The following is a 17,965-nucleotide window of genomic DNA, read 5'->3' as shown; positions in this document are numbered from 1 at the left end:
CTCTCAGGTTTTCTGCCTAAATGCATCTCCTCATTCCTTAAAATCAGTTACCTTTATTGTCAAGTAGAAGGGGGATCCAGGGTTATAACAGCACAATGGTCTAGATTTACTAAATTGTCACTGAATCACATGTGCTTTTCTAATCTTCCATCAAAAATTAGACATCAACACCAGTTTGCATTACAGAAATTAAAAATAAGAAATTAAAGTTTCAAAATACAGTATTTTGCTATTTACACACTTTAGGAAATCTTCTACTTAGGCAGTCCTTTAGGATTGAGTACAACTTGCTTCCACTGCAGTCCAGAAGTGAACTTTTACAAAAATTCATTTTTACATTTTAGATATTTTACTTTACAATTTTACTTTACAAGCTTTATTAAAAATATACAGGCTTTGTGATATTAACATGGTATAAACCAACAGATTTGATTAGAATCAAACAGCCACAAAAATAAGCCTAATTCTAATACTTCCAATAATAGCCAAAAATTGAAGAGAAGCAAACCCCACACATCTCATATTAACTACTTCAGAGTGGGTGATCCGGGACTGATGAGGCCAGGGCACTAAATGCACTTACCTATAGCAGCAAAGCCCAGTTGGTCCTGAGTTACTGCCAGTGGAGACTGCACACAAACTGACAGTTTCACATCCTGAACAGCAAGTCGACTCCAAATTGTCACCTGAGTTTTAAGAATAATACAGAATTACTGCAATCTTTTCAGATATCTAATCATTTGCTAACTAAAAAGGATAATGCCCATTTAGGCTATCACCATTTCAGCTTGTTTTGACTTGAATGGATAAATTTACACCATAAATTCATTGTCAAACCATTGCGCGGAGGACATAGGTGAAAGGAAGCTCAATTGGGGAAAATCTTAGCAGCTACAAAATAGAGAAAGGAACAGAAGTGATAGAGTGAAGTGAGAAGAGGCTCATCTGGAGTGTAAACATTGGGTCAAATGGTCTACTTATCTGCCGCATCTCCTATGTAATACTAAGGGGTGTATGTATGCTTAAAAAAAATAACTGGCAAGGTGTTAGGAGCAATGCCTCCTCAATGCTCATAACCTACAGCATCATGTGAAATCCTATGGCCCATTAAGAGTTTGCTACATTAGGAAATGCATCCCTTCCTTAAGCCGTAGCATCCACTAATTGACCAAGTATTGCGTCAAGATGGGAAAAGAACAGGCTTTATTAAATAGTAATCAGTACAGCTTCCTAACGTTTAGGATATGACACAAGATAGTGAGGCCTCATTGCAGACATAACCAGGGGCCCCCTCAGACACAGAATCTATGTTATGGGAGTCTGTTAGAAAGCAGAGGGCAACAGGGTAGGGTGGAGGTTGCAGGTGTGCTGCTGGAGGAGGAAAGACAAACCCAGAGATGGGAAGTATTCAAACATTGCAACCATGGCTGAGCTGGGTTAATGGAACAAAATTAACTGAAATGCTTCTGAGACATTTGTTCTACAGGAAGCAAGGGAGGAGATCACTGGGGCTCTGACAACATTTTCAAATCTTCTCTGGCAACAAGTGAGAGACCAGACTGACTGGAGGACTGCAAATATGGTACCTTAATTCAGGAAGGGCAGCAGGGATAAGACAGGTGACAGACCAGTGAGACAACATCAGTGGTAATGAAGATATTAGAAAAAAAATCTGAGGGACGGGATTAACCTGCACTTGGAGAGGCGGGATTTGACCAGGGATGGTCAATATAATTTTGTTAAGGAAGATCCTATCTATTTTGATTACATTTTTCAAGGAGGTGACAAAGTGCTAGGAAATTGGATGCAGAATTATAGGAGGTAAAGAGTGATAGAAACTGGTGGTCAGTGGTGTACCTGAGGAATCATACCAAGCCCCTGCTGTTTACTACATACATTAACAACCTGGATGTGAATGTAGGTGATATGATTAATGAGGTTCATGGACGGCATGATTAGTGATGTTGTAGGTAGTCAGCAAGACATTTTATACATAAATTAAAAATAACAAGAGGATAACTAGGGAGAGGGTAGGACCACTCAAGGACAAAGGAGGAAATTTAAGCCCGAGCCAGGGGAAGTGAGTGAGGTATTAAATTTCTTGGCATCAGTATTCACTAAGGAGAAGCACACGGAAGATCATGAGATCAGGGAGGGGTGCACTGATATTCTACGGCATATTGGTATCAACAAGGAGGTGGGTCTCCTGAAGAACATTAAATTGAATGTTCCCAGGGCCTGATGGGATCTATCCCAGGTTATTGAGAGAGGCAGGAGAGGAGATTACTGGGGTCTTGACAGAGATCTTTGTATCCTCTTTAGATACAGGAGAGGTCCCAGAGAACTAGAGAATAGCCAGTGTTGTTCCTTTGTTTCAGAAGGGCAGTAGGGATGAACTAGGAAACCATAGGTTGGCGAGCCTTAGATCTGTGGTAGGGAAATTATTGGAGAAGATTCTTGGGGATAAGATCTACTCACATCTGGAAAGGCATGGAATTATTAGGGATAGTCAGCATGGCTTAGTGTGGGGGAGGTCATATCTGACAAACTTGATTGAGATTTTTTGAGGTGATGAAGATGATTGATAAGGGTAGGGCAGTGGATGTTGCTTACATGGACTTTAGTAAAGCATTCAACAAGGTGCCTCATAGTAGGTTGATCCAAAAGATTAAGGTACATGGGATCCAAAGTGACCTGGTAGATTGGACTGAAAATTGGCTTGGCCATAGAAGACAGAGGGTAACAGTGGAGGGATGTTACAGAGGGGTCTCGGGATGCAAGTCCATAGCTCCCTTAAAGTCAAACACAGTAGATAGGGTGATAAAGACAGCATTTGGCACAATTGCCTTCATTGTTGAGGCATGAGTATAAAAGTTAGGAAGTCATGTTGCAGCTGTATAAAACTTTGGTTCACCCACATTTGGAGTATTGCATACAGTTCTGGTTGCTGCATTATAGGAAGGATTTAGAGAATGCATAGAAGAGGTACACTAGAATGTTGCCTGGATTAGAGAGTATTAGCTATAAGGAGAGATTGGACAAACTTGGATTGTTTTCTCTAGAGCATCAGAGGCTGAGGGGCGACTTGATAGAAATACATAAAATTATGAGGCACAGACAGGGGAGATAGAGTCATCTTCCCAGGGTGGAAATATCACATACTAGAGAGCATAGCTTTAAAATGAGTGAGAAAGTTTAAAGGAGACTTACAAGTAAGTATTTTTACATTGAGAGTGGTAGGTATCTGGAACATGCTGCCAGGGGAGGTGGTGGAAGCAGATATGATGGCAATGTTTAACTGACATTTAGGCAGACATATGCAAAGACAGGAATGGAAGAAATATAGACCTTGTGCAGGTAGATGTGATAAGTTTAAATTGGCATCTTCATCAACAAAGACATGGTGGGCCGAAGGGCCTGTTCTTGTGCTGTACTGTTCTATGAGGGCAGTCCTCGGCAACAGAGTGATAAATTAGTAAGATGTGCAGGGAAATAAAATAATTCAATCTTGAAAAATATGAGGTTATGTATTTTGGGAGGATGAAGAAAAGGAAAATATTTACCATGAATGGAAGGACCCTAGGAATAGAGGGACCTCAGTATATAGCACATGCAAGAATCCCTGAAGGTTGTAGCACAGGTAGATAAGGTGGTTAAGAATGCATACAGAGATTTATTATCACTGACATATGATGTGAAATTTGTTGTTTTGCAGCAGCAGTACAGTGCAAGACATAAAAATCTATGAATTACAAAATAAATAAATAGTGCAAAAAAAAGAATAATGAGGTCGTGTTCATAGGTTCATGGATCATTCAGAAATCTGATGGAGGAGAAGAAGCTGTTCCTGAATTGTTGAGTTTGGGCCTTCAGGCTCCTGTACTCCTCCCTGATGGTAGTAACTACAAGAAGGCAAGTCCCCGGATGGTGAGGATCCTTGATGATGGATGTCATCTTCTTGAGGCACCGCCTCTTGAAGACATCCTCGATGGTAGGGAGGGTTGTGCCCCTGATGGAGCTGGCAGAGCCTATAACCCTCTTGTGATCATGTGCATTGGAGGCTCCATACCAGTCTGTGAAGCAACCATGAATGCTCTCCACCATATAGCTACAAAATTTTGTAAGAGTCTTTGGTGACATACCAGATTTCCTCCAACTCCTAACAAAGTAGAGGCACTGGCATGCCTTCTTCGTGATTGCATCAATGTGCTGAGCCCAAAATAGATCCTCAAGACGTGGACACCCAGGAACTTGAAGCTGCTCACCCTTTCCACCACTGACCCATCAATGAGGACTGGTGTGTCTCCTCCCGATTTCCCCTTCCTGAAGTCCATGATCAGTTCCTTGGTCTTGCTGATAGTGAGTGCGAGGTTGTTGTTGCAACACCATTCAACCAGCCAATCTCTCTCACTCCTGTAAGCCTCCTCATCATCATCTAAGATTCTACCAACAACAGTGGTGTCATTGGTAAATTTACAGATGGTGTTTGAGCTGTGCTTAGCCACACAGTCATGAGTGTAGAGAGTAAAGCAGTGGGCTAAGCATGCATCCTTGAGGTGCATTTATGCTGACAGTCAGCGAGAAAGAGATATTGCCGATCTGCACTGACTGTGGTCTCCCTATAAGGAAGTCGAGGATCCAGTTTCAGAGGGAGGTACAGAGGCCCAGATTTTGAAGCATAGTCATTAGTAGTGAGGGAATGATGGTGTTAAATATCAAGCTGTAATCAATAAACAGTAGCCTGGATGTACGTCTTGCGGTTGTCTAGGTACTCCAAAGCAGAGCGGAGAGCCAGTGAGATTGCGTCTGCTGCAGACCTGTTGTGGCAGTAGGTCCAGGTCCTTGCTCAGGCAGGAGTTAATTCTAGCCACAACCAACCTCTCGAAATACTTCATCACAGTAGATACAAGTGCTTCTGGGCGATAGTCGTTGAGACAGCTCACCCTGCTCTTCTTGGGCACTGGAATTGTTGCTGCCCTTTTGAAGCAGGTGGGAACCTCAGACCACAGCAGAGAGAGGTTGAGGAGGAAAAAATGGGTGGTGCGGACCTGTTGGGCCAGAAGGGCCTGTTACCACGCTGTAAATAAAATTTTTTTAAAAATGTCCTTGAACACTCCAGCCAGTTGATTAGCTCCTTACCAGAATGTTGCCTAGGATGGAGGGTTTCAGCTATAAGAAGAGACTGGATAGGATGGGTTTATTTTCCTTGAAGCATAAACGGCTGATGGGGGACCTGATGAAGTATTAAAAATTAAGTGGGGGGGGCATATACAAAGGTAGATGGTGAAAAACATATCTTCTTAGGTGTCTAAACAAGCTGTAGGTTTAAAGCATGGGGTAGGAGATTTGAGGAAAAATTTTATCACCCAGAGGGTGGTGAAATCTGGAGTGCACTGCCTCAGGTAGTGATGGAGGCAGATACTCACACAGCAGTTAAGGAGTATCTCTTGAATTGCCAAAGTATAGAAGGCTATGAGCACGTACTGGTAAACTGGATGTGTACTTGATGGCTGATACAGACACGGTGGGCCAAAGGGCCAATTTCCATGCTGTATGATTCTATAAACTAAGATTGGAGTTAGGTTAGTGTAACTGACAGCTGTATCACAGAAAACCAAAGGAAAAGCTTTCTTTTAGGTGGCCAACTGACTATAAAAGCACCATCTTTGAGACCCAACACACTACGCTGGTTTAAGGAACATTTTCCAAAAGCATAACATTGCATATGTCAGAAATCTGAAATTAAACTGAAAATGCTCTAAATACTTGTGAGTAAGGTAACATATGTAGAGACAGAAAGAGAGCTAATGGCTTTGAACAGATTCTGCCCAAGCTGTTGGATATTTCCAGCAGTTTTTGTTTTATCTATGGAATGTCTTGCCTGAACCCTCAAGAAAACAATTGTGTCAAACACCTATTCTATAAGCTGTACTTTAAGGGTTTAAAATTTAGGACATTCATGGTGCAATGAAATAATGCAAGTAAAATCTATTCCTCTCTTGTGCCACAAACTCATCTCCCTCTCTGCTGAAGGTGTAAAATGCACAATGAACAGATACAAATATAAATTATCCTGTGCAGTGGAAATTATTTGAGAGGGAATAGTGATGAGTTCATATACGTTTGCACGAGGTGAATTTTTTTTCTCCCAGAGAGTCACAAGTCCATGGAATTCTCTTCCTGCAGGAGCAGTGGAAGCAGAGTTTTTAGCTTCTATTAATGCAGAGGTAAATAGATTCTTTATAATCAAGCGAGGAGAAAGTTAGAATAGGCAGAGATGTGGGGATTACAATCAGATCAGCCAAGATCCTGCTGAATGGCAGAGCAAGTTCTAAGGGCCGAGTGGCTCTCTCCTGCTCCTAATTTATATGCCTCTCTGAGACAAATTAAGACAATGCAAATTAATACCAAAGCACACTAGTCCAAGAGGCAAGCTGTAGTCATAGAGTAAGGAAACAGGCCTTTCGGCCCAACTGGTCCACACCAATCAAGGAATCCACCTAAGCTAGTCCTATTTGCCTGCATTTGGCCTATATCCCTCTAAATCTTTCCTGATGATATTCTTACTCATATGACTTTTAAATGTTGTTATTGTATCTGCCTCAAACTACTTTTTATGGCAGCTCATTCCATATATGCACCACCCTCTGCATGAAGTTGCCCCTCAGGTCCCTTTTAAATCTCCCCCCCCCCCTCACCTTAAGCCTATGCCCTCTAGTTTTTCATTCCCTTTCCCTGGGAAAAGGATTGTGTGCATCCACCCTATGTCCCTCATGATTTTATAAGCTTCTATAAGGTCACCCCCAATCTCCTACGCTCCAAGGAATAAAGTGCTTGCCTACCCAACCTCTCCTTATAACACAGGCCATAGAGTCCTGGCAAGATTCTTGTATATTTTCTTGTGCTCTTTCCACCTTAATGATGTCTTTCCTATAAGAGGGTGACCAAAACTGTACACAATACACCAGTTAAGGCCTCAACAATGTCTTGTACAACTGCAACATAACGCCTAACTCCTATACTCCTGACTGACGAAGGGCAGCATGCCAAACGGCTTCTTCACCATCCTCTCTACCTGTGACGCTACTTTCAGGGAATCATGTACTTATACTCCTAGGTCCCTCTGTTCTATAAAACTCACCAGGGCCCTACCATTCACTGTACAAGTCCTACTGTTTCGACTTCCCAAATTGCAATACCTTGCACTTACCTGAATTGAAAGACATTTGCCAATCAAGATCCACCTATAAATTTTGATAGCTTTCTTCACTGTCTACGACACCACCTATTTTAGTATCATCTGCAAACTTACTAACCATGCCTTGTACATTCTTATCCAAATCATACCTACAAATAACGAACAACAAAGGTCTCACCACTGATCCCTGAGGCACACAAGCTAGTTAATTCTTTAATGGACCTCAAGTCCTATGCAGAACATTTTGTTAGGAACTTGAGAAGGAGATTATCTGTGTCCTTAACAGTTGAAATAAACTTGCACTGGAATAGACTCAGACAATTAATTCCCATAACCACTGACTGGTCTCCAACTCTACAATTCCTCTCTGCACTGATGCAGAGTGAATGCGCTTGCAATAATCTAGGACTGAGCTTCAATGGTCTAATCCCTCACTTGTCATTAGTCATGCGACACTAATATTATTACAAGTGACAGAGTTCTATTCCTCCATGCAAATGTCAACAATTGTACAATACCTTCAGGGAGATAGAAGGGACAGGTGCATCGACTGAGTTGTCAGGTGCTTGCTGTTTAAAAAAAAAGAAATAACGTTCAGGATTGTTAATTATTTTAAATCCCCATATTAGCAAACAGTGCTTTAATAAGCAAGAGTACACTACCTGTAAAGCACCAAATAACCCATCCATGCAAGACATGGGCTCCAGTTTTACACCAACACACACCTCAAAGGCTCAGTGCACACAGAATAAACAGGAACCTGATTTACAATACGCTTGATGCTTTACATCGCAGGCCCACATCCCTCTAAGTTGCTTGTTCATCTTTTCTAGTACAAACAAAAGTCCTATTTATGACCATAAATTTCAACAGTGGACTCAGATGCTTTTTGCTTATTTTTCTTTAAATACCACACAAAATGGAGCCTTTGAATGTGGAGTTAGATAGGTAGGATATACTTGTCCTTGATCAAGTAGTAAAGATGATGTCTTTCTTCTCCAGCTGCTGAACAAAAACTCCGCCACAAAGCACTTTATAACATGCATGGGAAATTGCAGTTTACGAATCAAGTGTTAACAATGGATTTCTTTCTCTACTCATCCCATAACACAACCAGTCAGTTCCTAAACTGGTGAAACAAAAATTACAACAAATACTTATTCAGTTGCACGTACAGAAACTGCATCCAGACTGGGGGAGATGACAACAGTCACATTCAAATCATCATTGGTCTCTGTTTTAGGCAGAATATCTGGAAAAAAGGCACAATTTCAATAAGATGTGCAAAATTAATAGTTAATAATGAAATTTAATCACATTGCCAGAGGTGAAGTAGAAACTATTCTCTGTCACCCAGAGTAAAAGGACCTGATGAATCTGATCAGTCACATCATTTCATAGTGGAAAATACATATTTTATCATTGTGTGCAAAATGGGCCAAGAATTGGGGGCTGAGGTGTTCGTTACTGTCTAAAGAACTGTGCATCCAAAGCTGGCTTAGGAAAATTACTCCAGAAATGATATTTTGAATTATACTCTCACCAGGTAAAAAGGCAAAATAAGTTGTTTCATATTTTTAAATTCATCCAACAGGGCCGGTATTTCGGTCCCATCCCTATTGCCCTTGAACTGACAGGCTTGCTACACTATTTCAGAAGACAGTTACAAGTTAAATGCATTGCTGTGGTCTGGAGTTACATATTAGCCAGACTTGGCAAGGTCAGCGGATTGACTTCTCTTCAGCATAATGAACCAGGGCTTTTATGACTATAATTCAAACCATAAGTTAATAACTTAACTTCCAGAGTTGTGAGGGGTTTTGGAAGTTACAACCACTTGCAAAAAAATTATAATTTGTGATTTTGATTCACCATCACATTTGACCAATGCTTTGCTTTGCCTTTTCCCCTGATATGCACTCACTCATCATTCTGAATTGTAGGAATGCTGAACATTTCCTACTGATTGTTAAGTCAACACAATGTGATGTTTACTATAATCAGCTGTTTTTTCTGGGATGCAGGCTAAACATTCACACTATTGTGTTGACGGCCAATAACTAGGTCATTTTCCTATATATTCTGCAATACTTCATCGACTTAATTTGGTGAACCCCCAATTCTCACCCAATTTTTCTTTTCCTGGCTTCCATGCCAGCCATTATTGTTCTCTCTCCTTGTGTACTGTTTTCTTTCCTTCATATAACCAACCCTCTCCTCATCCTTACAAAACAGCCCTATCTCCTTTCCACTGTGGCTTTCCTGTTTTAAAAGTTAATAATCCTGTTGTAGACTCCCAAATTCATGCCTTTCTTGCCCATAACCCTTTGTTTGAATCCCTCCAATAAGGTTTACATCTCTGCACAGTCCCAGAATTGACAACATCCCTTGTGACTGTGACAAAGATGGCCCTTCCTTCCCTCTCATAGAGTCAGAGTTGTACAGCACAGAAATAGGCCCTTCGGCCCACTATGCTGACCTGTTTGCCCATCTAAACTAATCCCATTTGCCCACATTAGGACCATATACTTCTACGCCTTGCCTATTTAAGTGTCTGCCTAAATGTCTCTTAAATGTAGTGATTGTATCTGACTCCGCCACCTCCTCTGGTAGTGAGTTTCAGATATCAACTACTCTCTGTTTAAATAAACTTACCCCTCAGATCCCCTATAAAACTCCTTCTTCTTCCTTAAGCCTAAGCCATATTGTTTTTCGTACCCGTCCCATGAGAGAGAGATTCTGACTATCGACTCTACTCGTGCCTATTTTAACTTTATAAATTTCTGTCAGGTCACCCCTCAGCCTCCTTCGCTGGAGGAGAAACAAGCCTAGCCTATCTAATCTCTCCCCATAACCAAAGTTTTCCAATCCAGGCAACATCTTGGTGAATCTCCTCTGCACTCTCTCCAGTGCAACCACATCCTTCTTATAGTGTGATGACCAGGAATGTACACAATACTCCATGCGGTCTAACCAGTGTTCTGTAAAGTTGCAACATAATGTCCCAACATTTATATTCTGTTCTCCAACCAATGAAGGCAAGCATGCCATATGTCTTCTTCACCACTCTATCTACCCACATTGCCACTTTCAGGGAATCATGGACATGAATCCCAAAGTCCTTCTGTTCAATAAACATTCATTAGTGTCTACCATTTATCATATATGTCCTACTCCTATTTGACTTCCTAAAATGCATCACCTCACACTTATCGGGATTAAATTCCATCTGCCAACGCTCCACTAAACTTTCCATCTGATCTACGTCCTGCTGTAGTCTTAGACAACCTTCCTCATTATTCACAACACTGCCAAATTTCATGTCAAGCGCAAACTTACTTATGGTATCTCCTACATTCACACCCAAGACATTGATAGATAATCGCAAGGGTCCCAGCACCGATCCCGGCATTGCATCACTGGTAACACAGACCTCCAATCAGAAAAGGATCCTTCCACCACTATCCACTACTCCCATCACCAAGCCAATTTTGGATCCAGTTCACCTTGGATCCTATGTGCCTTAACCTTCTGGACCAGCCAACCATGCAGGACCTTGTCAAATGCTTTATTAAAGCCAATATAGACAATGTCTAATGCCCTACCTTCATCAATCTTCTTAGTTACCTCCTCAAAAAATTCAATCAAATTAGTAAGGCTGGATTTCCCTGATCAGCCCCTGCTAACTACATTCCAAATGTCAATAAATCCTGTCTTTTGAGATTTTCTCCAATAATTTCCCTACCACAGATACAAGGCCCACCGGCCTGTAGTTACCTGGCTTGTCCCTGCTGCCCTTCATTGTCACCTGTGGCTAATAATGATGCAAAGACCTCCATCAGGGCCCCATCTATCTCATCTTTCACCTGGAATAGATCTCATCTGGCTCTGGGGGTGTATCAGCCCTTATGTGTCCCATGATATCTAACTCTTCCTCCTCCTTAACAATGACTTGCTTCAGAATATCCATGTACCTCTCCCTCTGCTACCATCTCTTCAGCCTGCAATCTCTGATGTGGTTAACCTCACATCCTACTTCAATACCTTTCCATTGTCATTCAACTAGGTCGACTACATCCACCTGGTTTTATTTGCAGCTACCTGGATGTTGCCAGAGAATCGCCAGCAACAGTATCTCTTCCAGTACCATACCTTTTGGTACCTTTAATGATCTATCCTTGGCCCATTCCTATTTCTGATCTACATGCTGCCCTTTAGCAACATCACCCAAAAAAAAACAAGTTTCCGCTCATTCACTGATGACACCACCACCTGCTCCCCCTCCTCCTCCTTTGATCTAATTGTTTCTAAATTGTTGACTGCCTGTCTGGCATCCAGGACTGGACTGGATGAGTAGAAATTTCCTCCAATTAAGTATCTGGAAGACCAAATTATTTTCTTTGTTCATGGGTACAATCTGTTTCCTAGTCACTGACTATTTTCATCAAAGTAATAGGTCATTGACTTAAACAGTGACTCTGTCTCTGTTTTATTCAGTGAAAGGCCATACTGGATAGCCATAACAAACAATAAGCCAAATTTACTTAACAGCCTAATGGGTAATGTACATTTATCCAAAAGCAATCAGGAGTTCCAATGTGGTCTTCAAAAGTGAGAAACACAAACCAGCTAAAATTCTAGAGGTAGGCAGCATCAACTTGTGTGTAATACAAATGGTAAAATGGAAACGTTTGTTAATGGGTGATGCAACAGCAGATAAATAGTGATGTTCAAATAAATTTATGCAATACAACATTCACTAATAGTCAGCACAGTTTTGTGATTGGGAGATCACGTCTCATGAATTTGATTAAGTTTTTGAAGAAGTAACCAAGAAGGTCAATGAGAGCAGGGCAGTACACGTGGTCTATATGGACTTCAGTAAGGCCTTTGATAAGGTTCCACATGGTAGGCTGCTATGGAAAGTTAGATCGCAGGGGATCCAGGGAGAGCTAGCTCATTGGATACACAATTGGCTTGATGGTAGGAAGCAGAGGGTGATGAGGGAAGGTTGTTTTTCGGATTAGAGGCCCACGACTAGTGGTGTTCCCCAGGGATCAGTGCTAGGCCCATTGCTATTTGTCATCTATGTCAATAATTTGGATGAGAATGTACAAGGCATGTTTAGTAAGTTTGCAGATGACACTAAAATATGTGGTTTCCAAGACAGTGAAGATGGTTATCAGGACTTAGAGGGATCTTGATCAGATGGGTAAGTGGGCTGAGGAATGGCAAATGAAGTTTAATTCAGATAAGTGTGAGATGTTGCATTATGGGAAGACAAATGAGGGTAGGACTTTCACAGTGAACACGAGGCCCTGGGAAGTGCTGTAGAACAGAGAGACCTAGGAGTACAATAACATGGTTCCCTAAAAGTGGCATTGCAGGTAGACAGGGTAGTGAAGGTGGCTTTTTGCATGCTGGCCTTCATCAGTCAGGGCATTGAGTAGAGAAGTTGGGAATTTATGTTGCAGTTGTACAAGATTGTTGGTGAGATTGCACTTGGAATGTTGTGTTCAGTTTTGGTCATCCTGTTATAGGAAAGACGTCATTAAGCAAGAAAGAATGCAAGAAGATTTATGAGAATGTTGCCTGGATTCGAGGACATGCATTAAAGACAGAGATTGGGCATGCCAAGACTTTATTCATTGGAGCGTAGGAGAATGAGGGGGTGATCATATAGAGATGTGTAAAATCGTGAGAGGCATAGATAGGATGAATGCACAGTCTTTTTCCCAGGGTTGGGGAATCAAGAACTAGAAGGCATAGGTTTAATGTGGTAAATTGGTTAACAAGTGTCATGTGTATTGAGGTACAGTGAAAACTTGTCTTGCATACCGTCCATACAGATCATTTCAATACAACAGTGCATTGAGATAGTACAAGGTAAAACAATAACAGAATGCAGAATAAAGTGTTACAGTTACAGAGAAAGTGCAGTGCAGTGCAGGCAGACAATAAGGTGCAAGGCCATAATGAGGTAGATTGTGAGGTCAAGAATCCACCTTATTGTACTGTGGGACCATGCAATAGTATTATAACAGCGGAATAGAAGCTGTCCTTGAGCCTGGTGGTATGTGCTTTCAGCCTTTTGTATCTTCTGCCCAATTGGGGGGGGGGGGGGGGGAGTGGTGGGAGGAGGAGAGAGAAGGTCTGAGGTGGGTGGGGTCTTTGATTATGTTGGCTGCTTTACCGAGGCAGTAAGAAATGTAGACTAAGTCCATGGAGGGGAGGCTGGTTTCCACAATGTGCTGAGCTGTGTCCAGAACCCTCTGCAGTTTCTTGCAGTCATGAGCTGAGCAGTTGCCATACCAAGCTGTGATGCATCTGGATAGGATGCTTTCTAATGGTGCATTGATAAAAATTGGTGAGGGTCAAAGGGGACATGCCAAATATCTTCAGCCTCCTGAGGAAGTAGGGGCACTGGTGAGCTTTCATGGCCATGGCATCTATATGGTTGGAGCAGGAAAGGCTATTGGTAATGATCACTCCAAGTGCTCTCAACCCTCTTGACCACAGCACCATTGATGTAAACAGGTGAGAGGGGAGAGGTTTAGTAGGAACCTGAGGGGCAACTTTTTCACCCAGAGAGTGGTCAGTACATGGAATGAGCTGCCAGAAGAAGTGGTTGAGGCAGGTATATTAACAACATTTAAAAGGAACTGGACAGGTACATGGACAGGAAAAGGTTTAGAGGGACATGAGCCAAACACAGGCAAATGGGACTAGCTTAGATGGGAATCTTGGTCAGCATGTACCAATTAGACTGAAGGGGCCTGTTCCATGCTGTATGACTCCAAAACAACTATATGACTCTATACAACTCTAACAGTGGAAAAAAAGGGCAAGGATAGTGGAAGAGGTAACAGAAAACAAAACTACAAAAAGCAAAAGACTAGCGCACATCCTGGTAACTGGCAGCGATACAGAGATCAGCAAAAGCTGACAAGAGCTACAAAATAGTGTGAAGGTCTTTTGACTCAAAAGCACTTTTTCACAACTATATTTTAGGAAAGAGGTTCAAGAACAATGTGAGGTCCTTAAAAATGAAAAACGTTCTGTAAGTGAACATAATAATTAACACTAAGCACCAGAATGGAATCACATTCTAGATAATAACTTGAATTTGGGGCAAGGACTCACCAGAATTACCACAAGTAAATATTGTTAATGAAGAAAATAAAGGCACTAAAGAGGGATAAATCTACATGACCACACAGCTTCCATTCCAATGATTAAGTGAGAATATTGTAGAGGCCCATGTTATATCCTGGCAAAGTTCTCTCAATACAGGAATGTCTTTAGATAAAAAGTTATGCATGTCACTCTGCTATTTAAGAAAGGTGAAAAGGGCAAACCAAGAAATAATAGACCAGGTAGCTTATATAGGGTTGTCAGGAAACTACTAAGTATAGAATGACAAAACATTTTGAAAAATTAGTTCATCAGACAGAAGATAGCATAGATTTTGCAATCCATGACTGGTAAGCCTGAATGAACATTTTGAAGAGATGACTGTAATAGCATACTGGGTTGTTACTGATAGGAACTACCAGAGAAAATGTGATTATGCTCCTCTTAAGAAGACTGCCAGCTAAAGCATTTAACTGAAAGCAAATTATTGACCTGGATTAGAAAACTGGCTAAGTAGCAGAAGACAGAGATTAGGGAAAATGGAAAGGTCATCAGATTGGCAGGGTGTCGCTTGTGGTGTCCACAAGGGTCTGCATTGGGAACACAACTATTTAACAAAAGATGATTAAAGAGCTATATAGCCAAGTTTGCCAATTACACAACAGTAGGTGACATCGTAAGCTGCCCAAGATAGAAGCACTCATTTTTTAATATCCTTTTAGTGTTTTAAGTAAATGGGCAAAATTGTGGTAAACTGATTTCAGTGTAGGCAAATATGAGATTACTACATTGGAGTCAAAATGGATAGAAGAGAGTCTTTTCTAAATGGTGATAACTTGGAACCAATGGAGATCCAAAGGTATTTTGGTGGGAAAAGAATATAAATTAGTAGTGGGTCATATGACCCATCAGATCTGCCATTCACGGCTGACCCATGCCTTTGTCTATGTTTCTGTGTGCTTCCTGTATGACTCTTGTATCCCGCAAATCCCTGTGTGTCCAAACGTTTTTTGCTCTCAGTCTGGAGTGTACCCGTAACCTAAGAGAACAGAATTCCAATGATTTATAACAATGAAAATTTTCTTTCAGCTCAGTCCAAAATGGTCAACCCTTTGATGAATGACTAACCTATTCTCCAGCTAGAAGAAACAGCCTTTCAGCTTCAACCTAAGTCAAACTCTCCTAGAATCAGGTTTCAACTAAATTCTCTTCCCTTTTGAACACCGCTGGGTAAAAGCCAACTTTAATTTCTCCTCACACAACAACTCTTTTCCCAGGAATTGTCCCAGTTTATATACACTGCACTGACTCTAAGGCACGAATATCATAAGCAACAGTACTAGGCAATTCAGCATGCTCCTTGTTCCATAGAACATAGAACACTACAGCATAGTACAGGCCCTTCAGCCCACAATGTTGTGCCGACATTTTATCCCGCTCTAAGATCTATCTAACCTTTTCCCCCCCCAACAGAGCTCCCCATTTCTTTATCATTCATATGTCTCTCTCTCTCTTATATGTCCCTAATATATCTGCCCCCACAACCTCTGCAGGCAGTCCATTCCGCGCACCCACCACTCTCTGTGTTAAAAACTTACCCCTGACATCCACCTTATACCTTCCTCCAATCACCTTAAAATTATGTTCCCTCGTGTTAGCCATTGTCGCCCTGGAAAAAAGTCTCCTGACTGACAACTCGATCTATGCCTCTTATCATCTTGTAGCACCTCTATCAAGTCACCTCTCATCTCCTCCTCTTCCAAAAGAGGAAAACCCTAGCTCACTCAACCCATCCTCATAAGACATGCTATCCAATCCAGGCAACATCCTGCTAATCTCCTCTGCACCCTCTCTAAAGCTTCCACATCCTTCCTATAATGAGGCGACCAGAACTGAACACAATAGCTCCAAAATGTGGTCTAACCAGAGTTCTATAGAGCTGCAACATCACCTCATGGCTCTTGAACTCAATACCCCGACTAATGAAGACCAACACTCTATATGCCTTCTTAACAACTCTATCGACCTGCTTGGCAACCCTTGAGGGATCTATGGACATGGACCCCAAGATCCCTCTGTTCCTCTACACTGCTAGGAGTCCTGCCATTAATCTTGCATTCTGCGTTCAAATTTGATCTCCTGAAGTGTAATCACTTCACACTTATCAGGGTTGAACTCCATCTGCCACTTCTCAGTCCAGTCTGCATTCCCCAATATAATTTCACCTGTATTAATGTGTAAAGACCCAAATGAACTTCAGTTATTCTTTTCCTTTTTACATCTTCTGTTAAAGATTTTACGGTCTGTTTTTTGTGCTTCTTGCTAGATGACTCTTATATTTTCCTTTACTTTAGCAATATCATAGTCATTCTTCACTGAATTTTGAAATATTTCCAACTCTCAGCTAACTGCTCTTTTCGACAACATTATAAGGCTTTTGCTTTAATCTAATACTCTCTCCAACTTTACTTGCTCGTCACAGCTGGACTACTATACCTATTGGGCTTTTGTGCCTTAAAGGGATACACATTTGTTGTAACTATGCATTAGTTCTTTAAACATTAGCCATTGCTTGTTCACTGTCATATCTTAGAGTAGTCGTCCCATCTACTATGGCCAATTCATGCCTCATAACTTTGCAGTTTATTTGTTCAGATTTAAGATTCCTGATTTCCAATTGAATGAGCTCACTTTCAATCTTTATCTAACTAAGGTACACTCTTATGTTTGTATGCATCGTATCCACTGACAGACTGGTTATCTTTACCTTTTAGGCACCATGCAGTATTATCACCTTGTCCTTTAACTCTCTACATTTGCTCTCACCAGATCTCTCCCCTGCCCCTCTCTCAAGAGTGGTCTCACCAAAGCCCTGATGCCATTTCAGCATGACTTCCTTGTTTGCCTCCAACCCCATAATTCCTTTTGCCTTCCCAATTGCTTATCGTACCTGCACGAAATCATTACAAAGCAAAAGGCCATTTGGCCCATTGAGTCCATCCTGCCTCCCACACAGCAGTCTATTCACTCTCATTCCCTTGCTCCTTTCCCTGTAGCCTTGCAAGTTATTTCCCTTGTGCCTATCCCATTTCCTTTTGGATGTTTTATTTATTGTTTGCACTATCCTTACAAGATATCCTTCCAAATCATCATCACTGTTTAACAAAGATTTACCTCCCATGTCTTTTGCGTTCCCCCCCCACTTTAAATCTGTGTCCTCAGTCATTGAACCTTCTGCAAATGAGAACAAATTCTTCACCCATATCTCCGAACTAATCTAGATCCTACTATATTCTTTGTAAACCTTCTTCACTATCCACAACTCCGCCAATTTTAGTCTCACCTGTAAACTTACTAATCAGCACATCCACAATTGCATCCAACTTATTTGTAAACATCACAAACAAGAGGTCCCAGCACTGATACCTGCAGAACACCACTGGTCACAGAGCTCCAGTCAGAACAACACCCGTCCACCACTACCCTTTGTCTTCCACGACAAAGCAAATTTTCAAATCCAAAATTGTCTGCAAATGTTCATGTTTTATCCTGCACATTCACGTACAGTTCTTGTATTTAAAAAAAAAGCAATGACGCCTGTACAGCACAAATGCCTACCATCCTGAGAAACAA

The 17,965-nt window shown here is 41.4% G+C and overlaps 1 protein-coding gene across 1 annotated transcript in view; it reads right to left on the bottom strand.

Annotated features, from left to right (window-relative positions):
* Positions 1 to 17,965, bottom strand: part of bbs9 (Bardet-Biedl syndrome 9) — a 264,843-nt gene that overhangs the window by 213,383 nt on the left and 33,495 nt on the right. Inside the window, 3 exon segments of the mRNA XM_052023724.1 lie at positions 584 to 686; positions 7,717 to 7,767; positions 8,374 to 8,450. Of these exon segments, the coding sequence (XP_051879684.1) occupies positions 584 to 686; positions 7,717 to 7,767; positions 8,374 to 8,450 (231 nt within the window).

Source organism: Pristis pectinata, chromosome 9 (assembly GCF_009764475.1).
Source record: "Pristis pectinata isolate sPriPec2 chromosome 9, sPriPec2.1.pri, whole genome shotgun sequence".
Taxonomy (NCBI): domain Eukaryota; kingdom Metazoa; phylum Chordata; class Chondrichthyes; order Rhinopristiformes; family Pristidae; genus Pristis; species Pristis pectinata.
Note: the sequence above shows the minus strand (reverse complement) of the source record. Positions and strands in the feature narration are given on the sequence as shown.